Source organism: Fundulus heteroclitus, chromosome 23 (assembly GCF_011125445.2).
Source record: "Fundulus heteroclitus isolate FHET01 chromosome 23, MU-UCD_Fhet_4.1, whole genome shotgun sequence".
NCBI lineage: Eukaryota > Metazoa > Chordata > Actinopteri > Cyprinodontiformes > Fundulidae > Fundulus > Fundulus heteroclitus.
The window spans coordinates 33,111,272-33,133,117 of NC_046383.1; the positions used below are offsets into that span (position 1 = coordinate 33,111,272).

The window sequence follows — 21,846 nt, forward strand, 5'->3', positions numbered from 1 at the left end:
TTTTGGAGTACAATGTGGGTACGAACCCCGGCACAAACGTAAAAAGACATGTCTCAGTAGCTGGTGAGACTGTTCTTATCCACAGCAAAACAAGTCCAGTAAAAACCAAGTCATTAGTCCTAAAGTAACATAAAAAGGCAGATTATGGTTTGCAAATGCACTCAAGAACATAGACCCTCATTTGTGAAACCTGCCCTGTGTTCCGGTGAGACTGAAACTGAAGCGTTTAACCGTAATGACCAGTGACACATTTGGAGGAAAAAGATGAAATCTCATAAGCCTGAGGACACCCTCCCTGTCAGGCACAGGAACGGTAACATCATGAGGAAAAAAGCATTATATGGAAATATTGAAGCAACATCTCAAGGCATCAGCCAGCAAGTTAAAGCTTCTGACTCAGTAAAATCAGTTCTGCCAGGAGGACTGGGATAAATTCCAGCAAACCATTAAGGGAAACATGTGGAAGTAAACCAAAAGGGCCAGTACTTATTTATACAATGTAAATATCTGGCTTCAACTGTAAATAACAACGATACACGCATTTTTCGAGGTAAAGAAGAGAAAATATCCTGCGAAGTTCATCTTCTGTTCTGCCTCCTTCACAGCCTGACATCCAGTGTTATTAATGTGTATATTACTGATTTCCTTTCATCCAGCCGGTGTGTTATGAAAAGGCTGAAGCTTTTCATTCAAAAAGGCATACATGAATGATTTCTCTGAGAGCAGAGATGATTTGGTTAGCTCTACCCTCCCAGTGATTACTGACGGAAGGTCTTAGTCTACCCTGCTTCTTATTTACCGCTACATTAGTGGGGAGGCGCCGCGTGTTCCTGCGCACACGGCCGACGGAGAACACCACAGAGCGCCTGCAAATCAGTGTGAAATTACATCAGCCCCAGACTTTGAACTACATGTAAATGAAACTTGTCACAGAACTGTTGGAAATGTCACCTGTCACCTCCGTGTTTACCTTCTTGCTAGATTGCTGCCAAGGTTTAAGAAATAATCACGAATATCCGTCTGACTTGAGTGTTGTTTACCTGAATGTGAATGCAATGAATGGAGTGAGCTGCTGAAGGCAACACAGAGACAGATTAGCTCTGATGTTAGAGTGATGAGTTACGGGTATTTTAATTGCTTTCCCCTCTTTGAGGTGAAGAGTGTATTTTTTCGGACTTTTTGCTTTCCTGCGTATGTATTAAACGTTTAAGCGTTAATACTTTAAGACATTGCATTTTAGATACAACGCAGTTCACGTTTCCAGTTTGTAAACAGTCACATTGTCAACAGAATACCATCGCCAGTGGTGTAAGACTAGCCTTGGCTTCACAAAAAACAAGGTTTGAGACCCAACGTTGAGTCTAACCGGTTATCACCAACCAGATGAGCTAAAACATTCTGCTAAACATATTGGGAAACTCCTCAACAAGCACCAACCAACAGGTTAACTATGGAACTCATTGTGTTAACCAACATTTATAAACCCACATCAAGTGCAGCTTAAATACCCCGGTGAGCCAACTTAAAGCTGGCTCAGCCATTCAGCACTTAGTGATAAGCCTTAGCTCCACCCTTTCCTTCAGCCACTCATCCTGAGTGGCTGAGGGAAAGGGTCATCATCATTTATGACCCCTCTGCCTGACTCCTTTTCACCGCACTTGTACTCAGCACCGCTCTTAAGGATCCCCTCCTCACAGCCTATCTCCTTATTCCTCCTTAAAGCACTTTTCATCCCACTCATACTGCTTGTCTTTCTTTCTTAGCCCTTCCTGATATCCTTTTCCATAGTTCTCTTCACAATCTAATAATAATCTAAGAACTTCCATTATTCCCTTCCAAAACACCCTTTTGATCCTAATCATCTTCCTCATCCTTATTGAAACCAATTAGACTTCACAATCCCCTCTACAACCCTTATATCCCACCCATCCTCCTTATCCCTCGTTACAACCAATGCCCCTTTTACACAGTGCCACTTTGATTTTGCTTCGCTTTGGGCCTGTTTGACTCAGTTCACTACAGGTGAATGTGCAAATGTTTTGCCGGGTGGCTGCAGCAAGGCGACGCTGAGAGAAAGAAGGCAACAGAACGAAATGTGGCACAATAATGAAACGTTGCATCAGAGGACATGCGCGCATAGCTAAGAAGTGAGCGGCTCAGTCTATGGTTTTTAAATCAGACTTAGAGTACGTCGACAAGAGGGGATAAGGAGTTGACCGAGAAGAGAGGCCGGTGTGCACCTCTGTGTTGGACCACGGCATGGACTTCAGGGCTTCCATCTCCGTTCAGTATCAAATGATATGCTCAGTTTCTGCTGCGGTTGTTGCGTATTTTTTAAATATGGCGGGCCTGATTCCAGTGCTGGAAATGAGACTCCATTCTTTAGCCAATCAGAGACAGCCTTCTGCTGACTTGCTTTGCTTGGAACCACACCGAAGCAGATACTAGAACTAGTAACGGTTCCACGTAACCATTACTAGTGGGAAGGCCCATTCTGAAGCAAATCGCCCAAAGTTGGTACTACTGAAAAAGGGGCACTAGTCCTCACACTAATCCTCCTTACATTTTTTCACTATTATCTGTCTTTACAACCTCTTTTTTATTCTTATCCTTATTCCACTCTGCAACACATTTTTAGCTCCCTCATGCTCTTAATCCTCCCTAATGACCTATTCTAATATCATTTAACCTTCTCAGTCCTCTTCAAAATCCTCTTTTATCATAATCATCATCATCCTTCTTCACAACTCCTCTTTTGATCTTAATCTGCCTTGTTATGCCTTTCTGCAAGATAATTTTATCCCAGTGATACCACCAGTGATCGTGGGGGTAGCAGCTTCAGTAGGGAGGCCCAGACGTCCCTCTCCCCGGCCACTTGGGCCAGCTCCTCAGGAGGAATCCCAAGGCGTTCCCAGGCCAGCCGGGAGACATAGTCCCTCCAGCGTGTTCTGGGTCTTCCCCTGGGCCTCCTCCCGGTGGGACGTGCCCGGAACACCTCACCTGGGAGGCGTCCAGGAGGCATCCTGACCAGATGCCCGAGCCACCTCAACTGGCTCCTCTGGACGTGGAGGAGCAGCGGCTCTACTCTGAGTCCTCCCCGGATGACTGAGCTCCTCACCCTATCTCTAAGGGAGAGCCCAGACACACTACAGAGAAAACTCATTTCAGCCGCTTGTATCCGGGATCTCGTTCTTTCGGTCATGACCCAAAGCTCGTGACCATAGATGAGGGTAGGAACGTAGATCGACTGGTAAATCGAGAGCTTCGCCTTTTGGCTCAGCTCTCTCTTCACCACAACGGACCGGTACAGTGCCCGCTATCAGTTTATGGTAAATGGTCTGTACTTGTATTGCGTTTATCAAAGCGTTTTACCCATTGATGCACACATTCACACCCTGACGGTGGTGAGCTACATTGTAGCCACAGCTGCCCGGGGACAGACTGACAGACACGAGGCTGCCATACATCAGCTCCATCTCTGACCACCACCAACAGGCAACACAGATGAAGTGTCTTGCCCAAGGACACAACGGCTGAGACAATAGGAGCCAGGGATCAAACTGGCAACCCATCGACTACAGCAGTGGTTCTCAACCGGTGGGGCGCGCCCCCCCGGGGGGGCGCCGACACCCTCCCGGGGGGGCGCGAGTAGGCTACAGGATGGGAGTGGAAAAAAACTGGAAAAAAAAAAAGTGCACTTTTTTTTATCACTAAACTACTTTCATAAAAAGTTAAAGTTTTGTATATACATAACTCCTGAATAAAAAATAAAATGTGTTTGGACTGATTTTAAAAAAAAAGTTTTGAACAAATTTGATTGTTTTGTCGATAGTGAGCGCAAATGCAGGTGATAAGCGGTTTTCATCCGGGTTTTTCGCGCATGCGCGCCGGACTGGAAGGAAGCTGACGAGTTCTCGGCATATTTTTCTTCTTTAGATAACGTATCACAAGATCGTTTTAAGGGTAAGTTGATGGTTGATGGTATCATATTGCCAGATTTATACAGCAAAAGCCTGAAGGGACGGAGGGAGTCTGTGAAATGCTGGCCAAGGCTTGTACGGCGACATAGCTAGTAGCTTAGCTGCCTTATAAACACGGCAGGCAATACACATGAGAGAGCATGGAACCATGAACCCACTGGACGGCTAAGAATTATTTTATATCGGGACATAGACACCAGCAACCCCCGCGACCCCATGAGGGATTAAGCGGGTCAGAAAATGGATGGATGGACGTTCAGACATGTTTGTTTAACATCAGAAAGCGGACACACAGCGGACACACAGCGCTTCAGCAAAGAGGACGAGCCGCCCGGTAGGTTTAAACAAACATTGTTCACAAAGGATTATTTCGGTGTTTTTGTCCTATTAATCCTTTTCACAGACTCATGCCAGAGGGTTTGCATACATTGTACATGTATGTATATTAAAAAAAATCGCCGTAGTTAGCAGCTGTAGTGCAGACCGCGGTGAAGTTAGCTTGACATTGGACATTCAACCTCCGCGGCGTCAGCGGGATCTAGCTCACGGTTGATCCGGTTGAAGGACTCCGATTTCGGCTAGCGTGTCTCAGCTGCTCCGTTCTCCCATATGCGGTGGGACCGTCAATAAATCTGATTTGATTTTTGTTTCTCAAGAGTGCTCCGCTGAGTCCGCGGAGCTTGAATGTCCATGTCAAGCCAACTTCACCGCAGTCTAGTGCAGGGCAGAAAGTAGCGCTACATACTTAGCCGAATGATTAAAAGGTCCGAAAGAAATGGGATACATTCGTAAAAGAAACGCAAAAGGACTGAATTGCCAGCAGTGACAAAAGTGTTTTATGCAATTCACACTTCACGAGCGAGGATTGTGAGGGGTACTTACAATGGAGCATGGGCTCTATGGGGCAGCGTTAGATATAGTCTCCTCAGGTTCACCTTGTTCAAACTCCGTTTCTTCGTATATATATTCCTTATCTGAGTCGCCGATGCTTGAGGGGGAGTTTGAAGATGTATCAGACATTTTTTTTATTTATTTTTTTGTACGTAGAGTAAGAGTTATTAATAAAATTGAACAAATCGGTAGCAAAAGACGTAGTATTGCAGGCTGATGCACGGTAGTTCTGTTTGTGACGTCGCATTCCGGAACAACCCGAATGCAGAACGTTCGTGCTCTTTCGCTTATACAGCAAGTTTTATCAAAATTACTTCCAAACGGCGCACATAATTCACATATAATATACATTTCTTTACTCTGGTGACTATTTGAATGCATCTGGCAAAAAATACGTTCAGTCCAAGAGTTAGACTAGTAATGATAATAGGCCAACTGATGATAATAATAATGATAATAATAATAACAACAACAATAAAGCATGTAACCTCATAATTATATAGCAATAGCCTTGTAATAATGATAGGCATATACTACTCATAATAATAATAATAATAATAATAATAATAATAATAATAATAATAGTAATAATAATAATAATGCCTGCAAGCTCACATTAGAAGTCTGGTGCTACTGCCAATTATAGCAATAGCCTAGTAATGATGATAGGCCTACTGATGATGATAATAATAATAATAATAACCAAAAAAAAAAGCATGTAACCTCACAATTATATAGCAATAGCCTAGTAATGGTGATAGGCCTACTGATGATAATAATAATAATAATAATAACAAAAAAAAAAAGCATGTAACCTCACAATTATATAGCAATAGCCTAGTAATGGTGATAGGCCTATACTACTCATAATAATAATAATAATAATAATGCCTGCAAGCTCACATTAGAAGTCTGGTGCTACTGCCAATTATAACAATAGCCTAGAAATGATAATAGGCCTACCTACCGCTACTGATGATAGTATTAATAATAATGTGGGCCTAAAAATAATAGCCTAGGGCTATCTATCTATCTATCTATCTATCTATCTATCTATCTATCTATGCAAGGTAGAGCGAGGCGGGGCGGGGGGATGGGGATCTGGGCGGGGGGCACTGGGGCACTGGGGCCCCAACTGCAACGAACCAGCTTTGGGGGGGCCCAGCTTGCAAAAGGTTGAGAACCCCTGGACTACAGGATGAACTCCCTAACTCCTGCGCCACTCTCGCCCCCTTGTGGTTTCTTCTATATTACATTCAGTCAGTCGCAAAAGCTCTCAATGTGTCCAGCTGAAGTAGGTGGATGCCCACGCACAGCCAGCAGCCGTGGGGTTCACATAGTTTTTTGAGGGTTTGTTTTAGGTCTTATATTCAATTTAGTTGTTTGTTTATGTTCTGAAGCTACGGCAGACAGAACTACATTAAAATACCTCGAGCTGGATTCATAGAGAGAAAACTGTTCCACTCAACGTCGTAGACATGCATGTTTGATTGTGTGTGTGTGTGTTTGCATCCTCACTGAAAAGAATTCAAGGCTACAGTAACCGTTAGGAAACAATCAATAGTGTTATCAGTCTGCTTTGCACTCTAGCTCTGTCAGACACACACACTCCCATACACTCAGGAATAAAGGTCCCCGATCAATAACTCTGTGGCGCTGAGAGAAAGCTTCCACAGCAGTTTAAAGCCTTATTGCACACGCTAGGTCACATAAAAAAAAAAAAAAAAAACCCAGGACAGCACACTCAACAGCAGAACATACTGAGGGTTTCAAACCCATTTGTGGCACCTGACTTGATCAGAAAACATTACACGTAAAATCAGACAGCTTTGGACTCATGTTTCAGGGCTCCTCATGTTACAGGTGAGCCTCTAACTTAATCTTTGTATCTCTAACAAGATACAGTCTTGTGAGAAGGTATTTTCCCCATTAGAGCTCTTCTTGTATTGCTTTTTCGGGCCACACCTCAGTGTCTCAGAACACCATACAAATTGAATCATTAGAGGAAGAGAACCTGATTCAATACAAAAAGCCGTTTTGAAATTATCATTTCAATTATTAAGGAACAAACGTTATCCAAGCCAGCCTGGCCCAATGCCATATAGTAATCGGCCCCTGAAACATTTACCTAGTTGTATTATCACTATCAGCAACAACTAACGTGAAGAGTTTTAATAGCCTACGACTCTCAAGGGGGTGAAATGGCGTCCCATTGTCCATCTGCATAATTGTTTTTATTCAGACACACTTGGACTAGGCCACTCCAAAACCTTTATCCCTTCATTTTGCTATTGTTCTTTTTTTTGTTCTTAAGCCATTTGGAGGTGAAATTTCAGGTGTGCTTTGGAACATTAGTTTGTTGCATAACCCAAATGCTCGAGTCGCAGCTGAATCTCAAACCTTTTTAAGATTTTCAGCTAGAATTCAAGGCTTCATCATTTATTCGGAGCTTTAATTCCAACCAAACGACGCAGGGGGTTTGGTTATTGCCTTAAAACTCTCCACTGGTGGCCATTTTCCCCAGAGTCTTTTGTGCTGTTGACTCTTAAATCATGATTTTAACTGAGGCAAGTGAGGCATTCAGAGTTTTAGGTGTATTTCTGCGTTTTTTCGCATCCGCTGTTAAAGCAATTCTGGTAGGCTGGCCATTACTGGGAGGGTAAAAAAAAAAGATGGAGCAGGTCCGCTGACCAACCTACTGGCTTTTATTTCCTACCTGGGATATTGAGATGCATCAGTACGTTCATTACTACGCCATATTTCCTCTAGCTCTAATGTCCCAAAGCCTTAGAAATGCCTTCATAACTCTTCCAGAATAATATGAATTACTTATCTGTGTGTATTCCCATCTGAGTTTTGGTTAATAGAGCACAATTTGTTGCTTTTTGAGATCTTTTATCCTATCTCAATCATCAGAAAGGTCTTTATGAAGACATTTGTTGATTCTACAAGTCATGCGGTAATTAAACCTTGGTGGGGTTAATTTTCTCTCTTTTTTTGGGGAGGGGGGGGGGATTTTTTGCGGCTCTAGTGGCTCGCTTTTTCTGTAAGTAGAAGAGGGGGAGAGACATTCGGCAAAGGACCACGGGTCGGACTTGAACCCGGGTCGAACGCGTTGAGGACTAAGGCCTCTGTATATGGGTCGCGCTACCCGCTGCGCCACATGCGCACCCAAGGGTTAATTTTCTCTTGATAACTGAAATCATAATTTGAAAGCTGCTTTTGTGTTCATCTTTGTCTAATATTAAGATCTGCCCGGCCCTCTGAACATTTAAGTGTGACAGAAGAGCAAAGCAAAGGATATGTGTATGGGGAAAATACCTTTTTTCAGAACTGTAGATTTTATACTATTGTTTGCAGAGATGAAACACGAGACAGGAGTCTTGGATGTCTTTCATTTGCTTTCTGGTTCACAATGCAATATGCAGCTATTTGCTATAAGCTACGCATGCAGGAACTCATCTAACCAGAACAAATACAGCCATAACAGGGAGCTGTAATCAGCCCCTCATTGTCTTTCTGTCTTCCATTCTCCTCTAATTCATCCGTCCCCCTGTACTACAGTGCCTTGCAAAAGTATTCACGCCCTTGGCTTTCTACCTATTTTGTTCAATTCCAACCTGTAATAATAATAATAATAAAAAATAGCATTAAATTACATTTGATGGATCTGTACAAAATAGTCCAAGTTGGTGATATTAAATAAGAAAAATATATCTAAAAAAGGTTAACTGGCACGTACATGTGTATTCTCCCCGTTTGCTATAAAGCCTCATAAAAGTTCTGGTGCAACCAATTACCTTCAAAAGTCCCTTTATGACTAAGATGAAGTCCACCTGTGTGCAGTCCGAGCGTCACATGATCTGCCAATGTAAACACACCTTTTCTGAAATGCCCCATAGGGCGCAGCACCCCTAAGCAAGGGGCATCGCACCATGAAGACCAAGGCGAGGAAAAGGTTGTTGAGAAGTACAAGCCAGGGTGGGGCTTTAAAAAATATCCAAATCTTTGATGTTCCAGCATCTGATACCACAACAAACTTGCCAAGAGAGTACCACCCAGCAGAACCCACAGACTGGGCCAGGAGGGCATTAATCAGAGGCTGCAGAGAGACCAAAGGTAACCCTGAAGGAGCTGCAGAGCTCTACAGCAGAGACTGGAGGATCTGTCCATGGGACCACAGTGAGCCGTACGCTCCATTAGGCTGGGCTTTATGTTAGAGTGGCCAGAAAACAGCCATTAGTGAGTGTTAAAAATAAGAAGGCATGTTTGGAGTTTGCCAAAAGGCCTGTGGGCGACTCCCTACATGTATGGAGGAAGGTGCTCTGGTTGATTGAGACTAAAATGTATCTTTTTAGCTACCAATAAAATAGTCATGTCACACATCCCATCAACCCAAGATCAAAATCCCCCCAGTGAAACATGGTGGTGGCAGCATCATGCTGTGGGGATGTTTTTCAGGTGCAGGGACTGGGAAACTGGTCTAAGTTGAGGGAAGGATGTATGGTTCTAAATGCAGCAAAACCTGTGAGTCTGCCTGTGATTTGAGACTGGGACAGAGGTTCACCTCCCAGCAGAACAATGACCCAAAGCACACCAACATGAATGAGCTGGAGCAGTATGGCCTTGAGGATTGGGTAGAAATCCCAGGGGCCAGGCATGGCGAGCTCATAGAGACTGACCCAGAGCCAGTTGCAGCTGGAATTGCTTCAAAAGGTGGCTCTGGGAATTACTGACAATTATGCACACTGAGGTTTGCTGTTATTTCGTCCTATTTATTGTTTGGTGAACACTATTGCAAAACGCTGCATGTCTCTCGTCACCTCCTTTGCTTCACCTTCAGTCTAAATCAAGTTCACACCTTCCCTCCTGGAAGCTTTCTTCAGAACCACCATGACAGGAGAGCAAGCCAGACGGTGCGACGCGTTCACGGCTGTGTACGTCAAAACACTTGTGGCCATGAAAGCAAACTATATTTTAATTCCCCTCTTCTTTCCGCTGTCTGTCCTTCTATCTCGGTCCTAGTGCCATATGCTCAGAGCTCCAGCTCAGGCTCATTTACAGCGCTACACTCACACACACACACACACACACACACACACACACACAGATCTGCCCTATCAAAGCACAGGAACAGCTGGCTTTCTCGATATGGATGGCTGCTCGCCTGTCAACTAGTCTCACGCAGCACACACACACACACACACACACACACGAACACAGGCGCATCATCATCAAAACCGCCATCTCCTGCTGTTTCAAGAGAAAAAGAGAGTGAGAGACGCAGAGATGGGCCGACAATACAGGGGGAGCTGGTCTAAGAAAAATGCAAACATGCACTCAGACTGGGTACATCAGAAACAGAGTGACAGTATGTGTCACTGTTAACCAGCTAAAGCAGATGCTCATGAATAATTTGAAGGGTTAAATCAGGAGGAGTCCTGTTCCTGCGTGGCGAACATTTCTGTATTATGTTTTTAGTTTATTTTTCATTTGAATTTATAATTGGGTGTCAAATTATGAACTGAGACCTGCTAATAACTCGTTTACATCCAAGTGACACGGGCCTTTATTGGTTATTCATGCGCCTCAATAGAGTTGTGGGTTCTCTACCTGAACATTGGATAAAACCTGTGTCAGTTCTGTTAAAGAGAAATCAGATTTGAAGAGAAACAGGCGGGCTGTTTGTCTCCAGGTCTGGCACTAACCTACCCCACTAACTAACGAATGTTCAAGTGGCACCTCTGCACCGTATTAGAGATGTTGTTAAGTGGAGACGCTTTGTCAGACTCTATTTAGGTCAGGTTCTCTAAATACCTACAAAACCTAAAAAAGTTTGTGCGTTCAACAGCCAGACTCTACTGACAACCTCCAGCTACGACAGGTGAGGACCCCAATCACATAACACCATAATAATTCAAATCAGCCAAAAGGTGAATGAACCCTGCAGGCTTTTGGAGAAGTCTAAAGGCCCATTCATACCTCACGTAAAAGACGGATACGGATACGTGTGGAGTGTTTCATACGTTCTAACCGTCAATTTCGTCCGTACTTTGACACGAAAATTGGGAGCTTACGATTACGGACGAAACGGATCATAACGGAGCAATACTACCGAAAACGGTGGGGGCGCTATTGAGTTTGTAGTACAAAATTTCAACAAAATCACGAAGAATTCTGGGCTTTAAACGATGGCGCGATTCGAGGAACGACTTGCGGAGCTTGTCCGCAACTACCCACACATATGATGTGTCGTGTCCGGGGCACAGGGACAAACAAAAAGTTTACTTACGGAGCAAATACAACAAAATCACGTCTTGGACCGTGGCCATGTTTGATCAGTGACGAATCATTGGCGCCCAGCACTGCCACCTAGAGGAAATATTGGTTATTGCGCACCTCAACGGACGGAGGTATGAAGGAGTCAATGGATAGAACGTACGGACAGAAATACGGACGTGTAGGCCAAACGTAGGGTATGAATGGGCCTTAACAGGATTCATCAAGAGCACAGGTCAATCAGCCTCATGGCAGCCGACTATATATGAGGAGTGGCTACACCAGCCCCTTGGAAAGACTTAAATGTAACCATATCTAGCCCAGGGTGGTAGGTAAGCTATTAAAAAACACTCTTGGGCACACATCTATGTGCCTTCCTCCCACTGCCCTGGTTGAAAACCAAAAGGGGACTCAGCAAGCTGCTGAAACTAACAATCCACACATCTCCTGCTAATAAATACAGCCCCATGAGCACAGCGATCAGAGCACAATGGGCTCCACAGAGCTCCCAGCTGTGAAGAAAGCATTCATACTCCCAAAGGCTGGGTGACTGAAGGTAGTTATGAGTTTTTCAAGCTACAGGTATAATGCAAAGGGTATTCGTCATGGTCATAAAGAGAAGACCTGCCATCGTATTTAGCAAAGAGGAGGAGGAGGAATGAAAAGGGCAGAAGCAGCTCGTACACATCCGTATCACAGTGCGACCGTGAAAAAAAAAGCAATACCAGACTTCAGAGTCTAGTGGGATCAGCGAATGATTAATTTGTGCATGATTCCTTCTCACAGCATTCCCAGATGTCCGCACAAAGGGCAACGTCAGAATAAAAGGATTCCATTGGATGGCATGCACGGTGGTGCACTGCCCTCTGTACAGAAACCCTTCAATTTGCAAACCCTCATTCTCCTGATACGCTGATAAAAGTCCAGGTCACACACAGCCAGGCTGAAACTGATGGGAAGGCTGCAGAAACCTTGAATATATATATACACAAATTGTGTAGAAACATCTTAGAGCAGCTGTTAAACCCCTGGAAGTAGCATAATTGAAGGACGGTCTGGAGAGTAGCGGGAGAAGGCATATTTGATGAGTACTGAGTGCAGCAGAACAATGATTGCCTTCCCACTGGAAGTAATGTTTCTAAACTTGGAGCAATTTCTTGTCAAATTTGAATGCTTTTGCAGGTGGACTGTAGAGCAGTGGTAGTTATAATCCAGTGTGCAGGGGGAGCTAAATTTCACCCTCATTTTAGATCACACACTGTACCTGTCATCAGATCTCCCCTAAACTATTCTGTTAGCTGAGGTCTATTGTAGCAGAAATGAAGCTTCTGATGCAGTGAAGATATGATTTTACGGTTGATCTTCTTTGACAGCACTTTGCTGCTTGAAATTTCAGTATGGAAGATGCCACTTGTTCAAATAGTTTAAATAAAAGTAGGTAATCCTCTAATGTAGTCTTGATCAAGGATTTCCAGACTTTCTGAACCTTTTTTTCATCTGCTGTTTTTCCCCTCGTGTTTAGTCTAGTACCTGCCACTTAACTCTCACTTTTGACTTATTAAGGCATGAAAAGGGCCCTAAACACGTTTTTGAATGGGATATTATGGCACTTGGCAGCCTGTCCCAGAAACACTGACTTGCTTTAGTGGCATCTATTTGGTTAGTTGAGTAGATCATACTCCCAGGATGCATTGGATGAGCAGCTGAAGGATAATGCAACTCTCAGCTCCTCCTGTCAGCTGGGCTTTGTCCAATTTCTTCACAATACGGTTAGACAAGGTTCATTGGTTGCTGGAACCTTTTTTAGGCCTCAGATATCTTTGTTTGTTCTTCATCTGCAGTCAAATATTTTGAGGATGCGCACTGAGATATGCTGCATTTGCAAAGTATCTATTTGGCAATCACTCGTTTTTTTGTTTCTTTTCTCTTTTTTCCTGTGAAACTGTCTTATCTTTGGGAGTTTTGATAAGTGCAACTAAAGAAACGGGACATTCTTATTTCTGTGCAACAGCCTGCTTATAGTACAGGTTTTGAATGGTACTTTTATATAGGGTTCTAAATAAACCTCACAGAACCGGAGCAACAGACAGAAATGCAAAACCAGACAATTCTCAGCTAATATGTCTTTGTGTCTTGCTAAAAAACTCTAAGCTGTCATGAAATTTTCCTGTAAACCCATCCAAACCCACCTGGGAACCGAAGGGGTGGGTAAAAACATTACCATTACTTGACTGTATCTACATCCTCTCTTAGAGTTGACACATTTGACCCCCCACCAAACCCTTACCTCTCCTGTGTGGCTGAGATTCAGCTTTGGCAATTTATTCTTCACATTTCCAGAGGTTCCTCCAAATGTTTGGCTGTTGGTATACCCCTCTGTGGCCACCGGAGGGGGTTTAAGCTGCGGGGAGTCACTCGGCGCCTGGTCCTGGCCGTCCATTGGTCGGACATATGCCGTAGGCTTCTGCTGAATAGCAATCGGCTTCCCCGATAGGCAGCCGGGTGGGAAAGTGGGCGTGGTCAGCCCCGACGTGGGCGTGGTCAGACCTGGGGTGGGAGTGGTCAGAACTGAGGTGGAAGCCAGAGGGGAGGAGGACAAAGAGAGGTGAGAACTTGCTTCATTTTCGAACGGGGAGGATTTGAAAGGTCCGCCGCTTTCTGCGGCAGAGGAAGACTTAAAGTGGCAACCATCTACGGCGGAGGACCGAAAGTTGCCGCCATCTGTAAGAAAGAAAGGTGAAAAAGAAACCGAAGGTCAGTTCCACCTGATGACAATAAAACCTGCTCCAGAACGATGGAGGTTGGATACCAAGTGTTCATTGTCAGAGATCAGTAGAGCCAATCACACTGAAATGAAATAAGGTGTTTTGGGGGTTTCAAAATCAACCTTATTATGTGGTTATGCAACGTTTAATAATTTTCTCCAAGAAGGTGTGAAACATTGGAACTCTTAGAAATGTATGGCAATTATTAAATCAGCCCTCCTGACTCAGCCAAAGATAATAAAAAGCAACAATTCATGCATTCTGATATAATCCCAGCAGCCTGCAAGGCAGACTTAGCATTGACCAGAGTTATCAAGGTGTTTTAATATGGTGAGAACCTATAGAGTAAGGTCTAGTTACACACAGAGCTTTCAATGTTTATAATTTAGGCACAATACTGATACAAGCCAACAGTCCATTGATCTGGGCTGTATAAAACCACCAAATACTAATGTTCACATTAAAGCATGAGCATGGATGGAAAATAGGCTTTTTAATGAGACAGAGTCAGAGTAACGATTCCTTTTAAGGCACATATTGTCGTCTTTACCTGGAAGGGGATGGCTTTTGGATGAATGCCTTCTGGAAGTGGAAGAGGAGGAGGAAGAGGATGAAGATGAGGAAGAAGGGCTTGATTCCTCTTTCAGACCCAGTTCATCTTTAAGCGAGCTAAACAGCTCCTCGTGCCTTTGCAGCTGTTGTTCCTCTAAAAGAGCCATTTTGCCTCTGCCGGCCGTCGCCGCTGCAGGGACCTGCCCCTGTGCATTCGGTCCCGGTCCTGACCCCACAACCAGGCCTGTTTCCTGGGTGCTCAGTCCATGGCCTCCCTTTGACCACTCCATGGAGCTTCTCGACTTCTTTGAATTCTGATGAGGGGCCGGTGCTGCGTTCGATAGCGACACGGTGAAAGCGGGCGGCTGCATGGGGGCTGATGATGAAGATGGTGCGGTGCTTGCCATCCTCTTCTCCCCATTTCCCTCTGTTCCTCCACCTCCGCCCAGTCCTCCTCTCAAGGCCTCGTTGAACAGCTGGGACTCAGCGGCCGATCTGTCTGCGGCTGAGGAGCTCGACGCTTGCTGCTGGTTGTTGGTTGCGGCGCTGCCTTTGGGGATCCCCACTAAGTGGCTCTGGTTGGAGTGGCTAGTTAACAGGTCTTTCATTTCCTCGTAGGAGCCCAGGGTGTTCTGGACTCGATTGGCCAAGGCATCCCCCTTATTAGTCTGACAAGAGAAAAGAAAGAGCAAAAAGACAGGGGGAGGGAGAAAAATAGGCACATTAATTAAGTCGTCCATTTTTCCTCTATACCGGACTTGATGAAAAGCCCTCTTTACTCATCTGGAAAGGAACAGTGAGAGATGGATTGGGTGACCACTGACCAGCCATCAGGAGAAGATGATTAATTAAATAATGCCCCCTTTTAAGAGTCCCCATCCCAGGCTGAAGCTGTGAAATTAATGGGGCACGAATCATTATTACCCTGACCCCAGATTCTCAGCCATTCGCTGTTTGGAGGACAGTCCAGCCTCTACTTATATATATATATATATATATATATATATATATATATATATATATATATATATTATCCAGTAGCCTACCTGTAATTTGGAAATATTGAGAGGCTAAGAATAGCCGAACATCTAATTTAGTGTCAGTGACAGAATCTTTAAAGAAAGAAGATAATCAGCACTGCTGGCCTCAGTTCTTCTCTAGCCAAAAGGGAAAAAAAATACATGCATCAGGAGTCCTGGTAAATGTATGCAAAAGCCTCTTTATTGTATACTTTACTTTTTTCTGGAAAAATGGTAAATGGCTTGTACTTGTACAGCGCTTTAACTAGTCCAACGACCCCAATGTGCTTTACACTACACTCAGTCATTCAGCCATTCACACACACATTCACACCCTGGTGGTGGTGAGCTCTGTCAGCAGCCACAGCTGCCCTGGGGTGGACTGACAGAAGCAAGGCTGGCATACAGCGGCGTCACTGGGCCCTCTGACCACCGCCAGCAGAAACTTTTAATTACCATTCCATGACTTGGGGTATGCCAATCCCTGGGGTATAAATAAGACGACACACAGAAGTTCATTCTTTACAGCCAGAGAAGTTCATTTCTTTTAACCACAGGCCACTATAATCGGTGAAGACCCACATTTATCTTGGCGACATGCGCAACAAGCAAACATTCTTCAAAGCTTATTGGTAGAAAACTGCCGCAAACAGATCAAAAAGCTATTTCTGTCCTGTCCCCACAAATGTAAACATGGGGAGTTTGGTCAACTATGCTGGGGCTTTAACAGGAGCTGTGAGCTTCAGTCAGATGAGACAAACACTCTAGGTGGGTTTGGTGTGAAACAAGGGATGAAAATGTGGAAAAGCACCTCATGCCCACTGGGGATGAGCAATTATTGCATTGTTTACTGTTATCAGGGGTGAAATGTTGTTGCAAAAGGAATTGTGATGTATCATGCTAACAATATCTAACACTAGTTGATGTATGCAGCCCTATGTTGAGTTAGAATTGTTACTCTTGTTGTTCAAACATTTTTCCCCACTACTGAGTCCATGAAAGCATATTAATATTTAGAAATATGACTGAATGTGAAAATTTTGTGCAGTTTAGCACTAAAACTGGACTACAGGCTGCTATTTGTTGTGACTGTATGTGGAGACAGATGTATTGCCAAAAGAACTTCAGAGGAATTCAAACACCTTTTATCATTGCTTTTACTACAACACTACAACAATATACTCCCACATTGTTCACTCCTGATGTCAGCTGTTACGTACGGTGGAAGATCTGTAATGCTGTGGGCATGTCCCCCTTTAAAGTCCTGGGAACCGTGTTAGAGTGAATCACAAAATGGGTTTGATACCAGGACATTTTCAATGAATATCTGGTGAACCCTACCAGTAAACTGACAAAGGAAGAAAAATGATTAAAGAAAATATGAACCACTCAACACAGAAGTATTTCACCAGATACAAAATACGCATTAGCTTCTTCTATTTAAAAAAGACTCATCGTTTACACAATGAGTTTCAGCTTCTTCCCTCTGGACGGAGATTCTTAGTCATAAAAAAGCAGAACGCAACGTTACAAAAACAGCTTTGTTCATGCGGCTGGTATTGAACTGAACAAGATGCAGAGACATTTTGCACATTTAATGGACTGTGTGGTATAGACCTATTTATATCTATTTAATTATTTATCGGTTTAATGATATATGTATTTATTCCTATAATGGTTTAACTTGGCTTGGTTTTAATTTTCTGGAATATGTCGATGTGCCCTTCCTCTGTAATGTCCTGGTTGTTGGAGTCTTGAGTACTTTTCTGTGTGTACTTTTTGGGTCTGAGCTGAAGAGCAGAGAGTACAAAAGAGAGCAGAATGGCTTGTACAATGAATTGAGAGCAGGGGTACCAATTAAATGCGCCACTGGGGATTTAGTAAAATCTTTTACTGTATCTGAATAGGTTTACCCAACTTAAGGGTTGGATTTTTCTACAATTTTACCTGTCAAATAATGCCACTGCAATAAAGGATCAATTTACGTAAAGGCTTTTTACATATCTTTACAAGTGGTGCAAATAAATATGAACGGCAATCCATATGTAACCCATGACAAGTTTTCAACCTGAACAACAAGCAGCGAAGCTGACACCATTCGTCAGCCAGGTCTAAATTATGCAAGCTCTACAGCAACCGGCGCACGGCTGACATTTCATCATGAATTACAGACAAATGTGGAACAATGGGAACAGGGAACGAGATCAATGTGAAATGTCGTCCAGTAATTTTATTGCACATCTGATTAGTCATTTGGTCAATAGAATTTCGCAGCCATAAGGCCGAGGTTGCTGACAGCCTGAAAGCCCAATTACCACCGCGCTAACAGGGACGTGACGGTGTCAGATCAACGTGAAGCCGATGAGACCAACTAAAACCATATTTATTTGGAGAATTAAAGAGCTAGAAGGAGGGAGCCATAAGAAGTGTAGTGAATTAAAAATGAATTTAAATAATCTGTTTAAGTCTCTGAAGGAACAATAGAAGGGACAATTAAAGACTGATCTGTCAATTTTTATTTTCCTTTGAGGCGCGTGCTTGAGCGCGGGGTTTTGTTGTTCCAATGCAAACGGCTTCAGTCAATAACCGAATAATAGTGTAATAACATGCAATGATCCATGGAGAGGGCTCATTGCTGAGGAGGGAATTCTAGGTACCTCTGCGTGTGTGTGTGTGTGTGTGTGTGTGTCACAGCATACACTTCATGACATTACAGATGATCATAACACCATGCCACTATTTACAGTAATAGAGGGCCATTTAAGCAGCATTTCATGGTGATCACAAGTTTGCGGGACCTGTTTTCATGATGCAATGGTTCTGATACGAGTTTATGAGCCAGGTGGAGCTAAAAATCACAAAGTGTTTCGGTTTCAACCTGCCTCGATGAAAGGTGAGTGCATCTGCACACAGAGAGAACCATGGTAACAATGCTCTCAGCACGCTGTTAGCCTGCATGTTTGGCAGCAAAGGCGTTTTCTTTATTTGCTTGTTTGTAAAAATGGGACGTTTGCACATTAGCACATAATTGTGCGTAATGGGAACGTCTGCAATAGTTTGGTAATGGTAATGGTTTGGTGGACGACGAAAGTAATGGACATATCAGACTATGTCCTGGTGGTGACATGAGAGTGAAAAAAGGAAAAGGTGTAATCACAGGCATTAGGATTTGTTTCATTTTTCATTTTTGTTGCACCACAAACATCTCACCAAATGCTTTAGTTGCAGAGATATTTGCATCAGAGCCACATGGTCAATTCATTGTATTCAAACAATCTCCGCCAATACTGGCATATTAAGAATCAAAAACTACTCAATCTTGAATTAAGCTTGCTGCTTTCTCAAAAACTGTAAATACTCCCTATAGAAAAAAAAACAACAACAACTAAGCACCAATTTAAGCACCAAGTAGTAATGGTCCAATCTCGACATGATTTTGTACACATCCAGACCAGCATAACAGCGTTTGCAAGGACCCGGCGTGTCTAGAATGGAGCCAGAGAACTTAAAGTCCGGCACGATAAATGAAGTGGTAGTATTACAGGCAGTTACCAGAGCATCCGAAGGCCTGTCAAGACATTGAGTGAAGGCCACCAGATATAGGAACACCAGACGGGGAAAATGAAGCGGAATTACCAGTACTTAACACATCTCATGTACCCATGCACCTTGTTGTGAGTAGTTGACTGGCTGGATCAACCTGAGATCTAAGTTCTTAATGTCTCAGCCGGTATGTAGCTAAACAGAATAAGGGTCGTTCGAATTTGACTCCTTTAACGCCTTGGAACATCTTGGTATTCCCCCGGAGGAGCTGGCCCAAGTGGCCGGGGAGAGGGACGTCTGGGCCTCCCTACTGAATCTGGTACCCCCGCGACCCGACCGGATAAGCAGAAGAAGACGGACGGACGAATTTGACTCTCTTCTGTTATGACTCCAATTTCCCTCAGGAGGTAGTCACAAAGACAGAATGGGCATGATATAAAACGCTACTTAGTGACAGAGTGATACCATAACTTTCATTGAGAAATCTATTTGAACTGAGACAATTATGCATTTCATCTAAACAAATCCAATTTAAAATAAAAGTGATCAAATGGGCAAAGCAAGAATGACTTCCAGCCTTTACGTGTCAGCTTAATTTGGAAGAGACTTACAAACAGTAAGTGACATTTTCAATGGATTTGTATCCAGGTCAAATAAAGACTCGCCCACCTTAAGCAGTTTTATAAAAGACGTGCATGGACTTCCAGTGTTTGAAGCAAAGACAGCCTGTTCGCTTTATTTGAAGCACTGAATACATCCAGACTGCCACCATGAGGACTGTGACACCCAGATATTATTGGGTTTAGGGAAAATATTTTAGGCCCGATCTGATGTCAGAGCTACAGAGTTCTACATCATACCTGCATGTTGCTAACCTGACTCAAGCCAGACGCATGTCGCTCCGTCTAGCTCCACACATCCATCTGGGACTTCTCCATAGGAATTGCCTTTATTGAAGGCTGGGCCTTATCAAAAATTCTTGCATATGATTGGATAAGCCACTTGTCTGTCATCTTTATCGACGTGCTATTTCAACCAGTCACACCGAAGCCAACCCGTGACGCTGATGAGAGCGACGCAGGAAAAAACAACTTTTTTTTTTATGGGTTTTCCGGCTCTAGTGGCACGGGTTTTATTGACAGTTAGCTGACAGGAAGAGAGGGGAAGACAGGCGGCAAATCGCCGCGGGACTAAAGGCCTCCTAACAGGGTTCGCGCTAACCGCTCCGGGGCGCGTCCGCGTCTGCAGCGGACGCGGACGCGCCCCCGGAAAACAAAACTTGCCAAATGCGGTCGGGAGAAGGGCGAAAACATGGTTTCCACCAACAAAAGCCTTCAGAGCCGTTCTCTGATGTTCTTTTAATGAAACAATATTAGGTAGATTGGACAACACGGACAAAATAGCAGCATCAATGCTAACGCTTGTTTCCTCAATGAGCCGCCATTGCTATCAAAACAGTCTCACGGTCGCTTCTCCACTACGTCACATCTATGAAACTCCAGCCCTGCGTCCTGATTGGCTAGACAATAAAATTGATAGGAGAAATCACTTTCTATGGGCGATGTCAGCGACATACATCTGGCATGAGTCAGGTTAGCATGTTGCATGTTCTGATAGCAAACATGGGTCTGTGTTCTCCATGGATCGACTTGTTTGATGTGAATGAGGGTTGGATGCATGATTCCCAAAGAACTATGACCTAAAAGAGACCAAGGTAACTTCACACATAACTCCCCTAACTCAGGTCCTTGGAGCTGTTCTAGACAGGCTGGCTCATTGCCAACTCAGTGAGTCAAACCCAAATTCAGATTTTACTTTTGGTCACTTAACTTTTTGCTTCTTTTTTTTTTTTTTCTTCAAATCAGAAGCAAAGTTCTGTTATCATGACATTATTCAAACAACACACATCTTTACAGCCCTTGTTTCACAGAGTGGAAAACTGTAGAGATTTCACATAAATAAACTTTACAATCATATTTAAAAAAATAAAATAAATATAACTTCTGCATGATGCCCCAAGGTGTTCAGGAGTCAGAAATACTTGAAAACTTAGAGAAAGTAATTGAGCCCCCGTGCTAAAATCTGAAAAGGTAAAATGAAAACGAAGAGATCTCGCCACTTGTTTCGTTGACATCATGTCTACCCTCCTCAGGTTAATGGCAACAGAAACTCTACATATGGAGGTAAGGAAATGTTTTAACATGTCAAACTATAATGGCTTCTACTTCAACCCGAACAGCAGCCAATTCTGTGTCTGTCCACAAAATCTGCAGTTGACCGGTTGCTTTTTCCCTTTGATTGGCTCTGACTGGTGACCAGCTGGGTTGGAACTCAAAACGTTTTGCAGTCTTTGAATGCACCACCGGTCCGCGCTGACAACTACACTCTTCGGTTAGGAACTTCACACAGTGAGAAGACAACTTAAAGTTTTCAGTACTACCGAGGCGTTTCAAAAGAAGGTCACAGAAGCAAAACAATATTAGTTATTTAAAAGGAAATGTCTGCATGTTCTGTATACGGTTATTTCATTCTGCAAGAAAGTACGGAGTACAAAGATAAGCAGACTGCAAAGCTGCCCACCTTTTATCTGTTTGATTTTTCCACCTAAGTCACCTGTGGAAGGTGCTGTATTTGGAAGTGTTAGCAGTAATTAGCTGCGTTTTCTAAGTACCGTATTTTCCGGACGATAAGTCGCTTCGGAGTACAAGTCGCACCAGCCATAAAATGCATAATAAAGAAGGAAAAAACCTATATAAGGTCACACTGGAGTATAAGTCGCATTTTTGGGGGAAATTTATTTGATAATATACAACATCA

The 21,846-nt window shown here is 43.5% G+C and overlaps 1 protein-coding gene across 1 annotated transcript in view; it reads right to left on the minus strand.

Annotated features, from left to right (window-relative positions):
- Positions 1-21,846, minus strand: part of aff2 (AF4/FMR2 family, member 2) — a 231,770-nt gene that overhangs the window by 129,493 nt on the left and 80,431 nt on the right. Inside the window, exons 3-4 of the mRNA XM_012864607.3 lie at positions 14,466-15,135; positions 13,438-13,871 (exon numbers count right to left, since the gene is read on the minus strand). Of these exons, the coding sequence (XP_012720061.2) occupies positions 13,438-13,871; positions 14,466-15,135 (1,104 nt within the window). The remainder of the gene's footprint in view (positions 1-13,437; positions 13,872-14,465; positions 15,136-21,846) is intronic.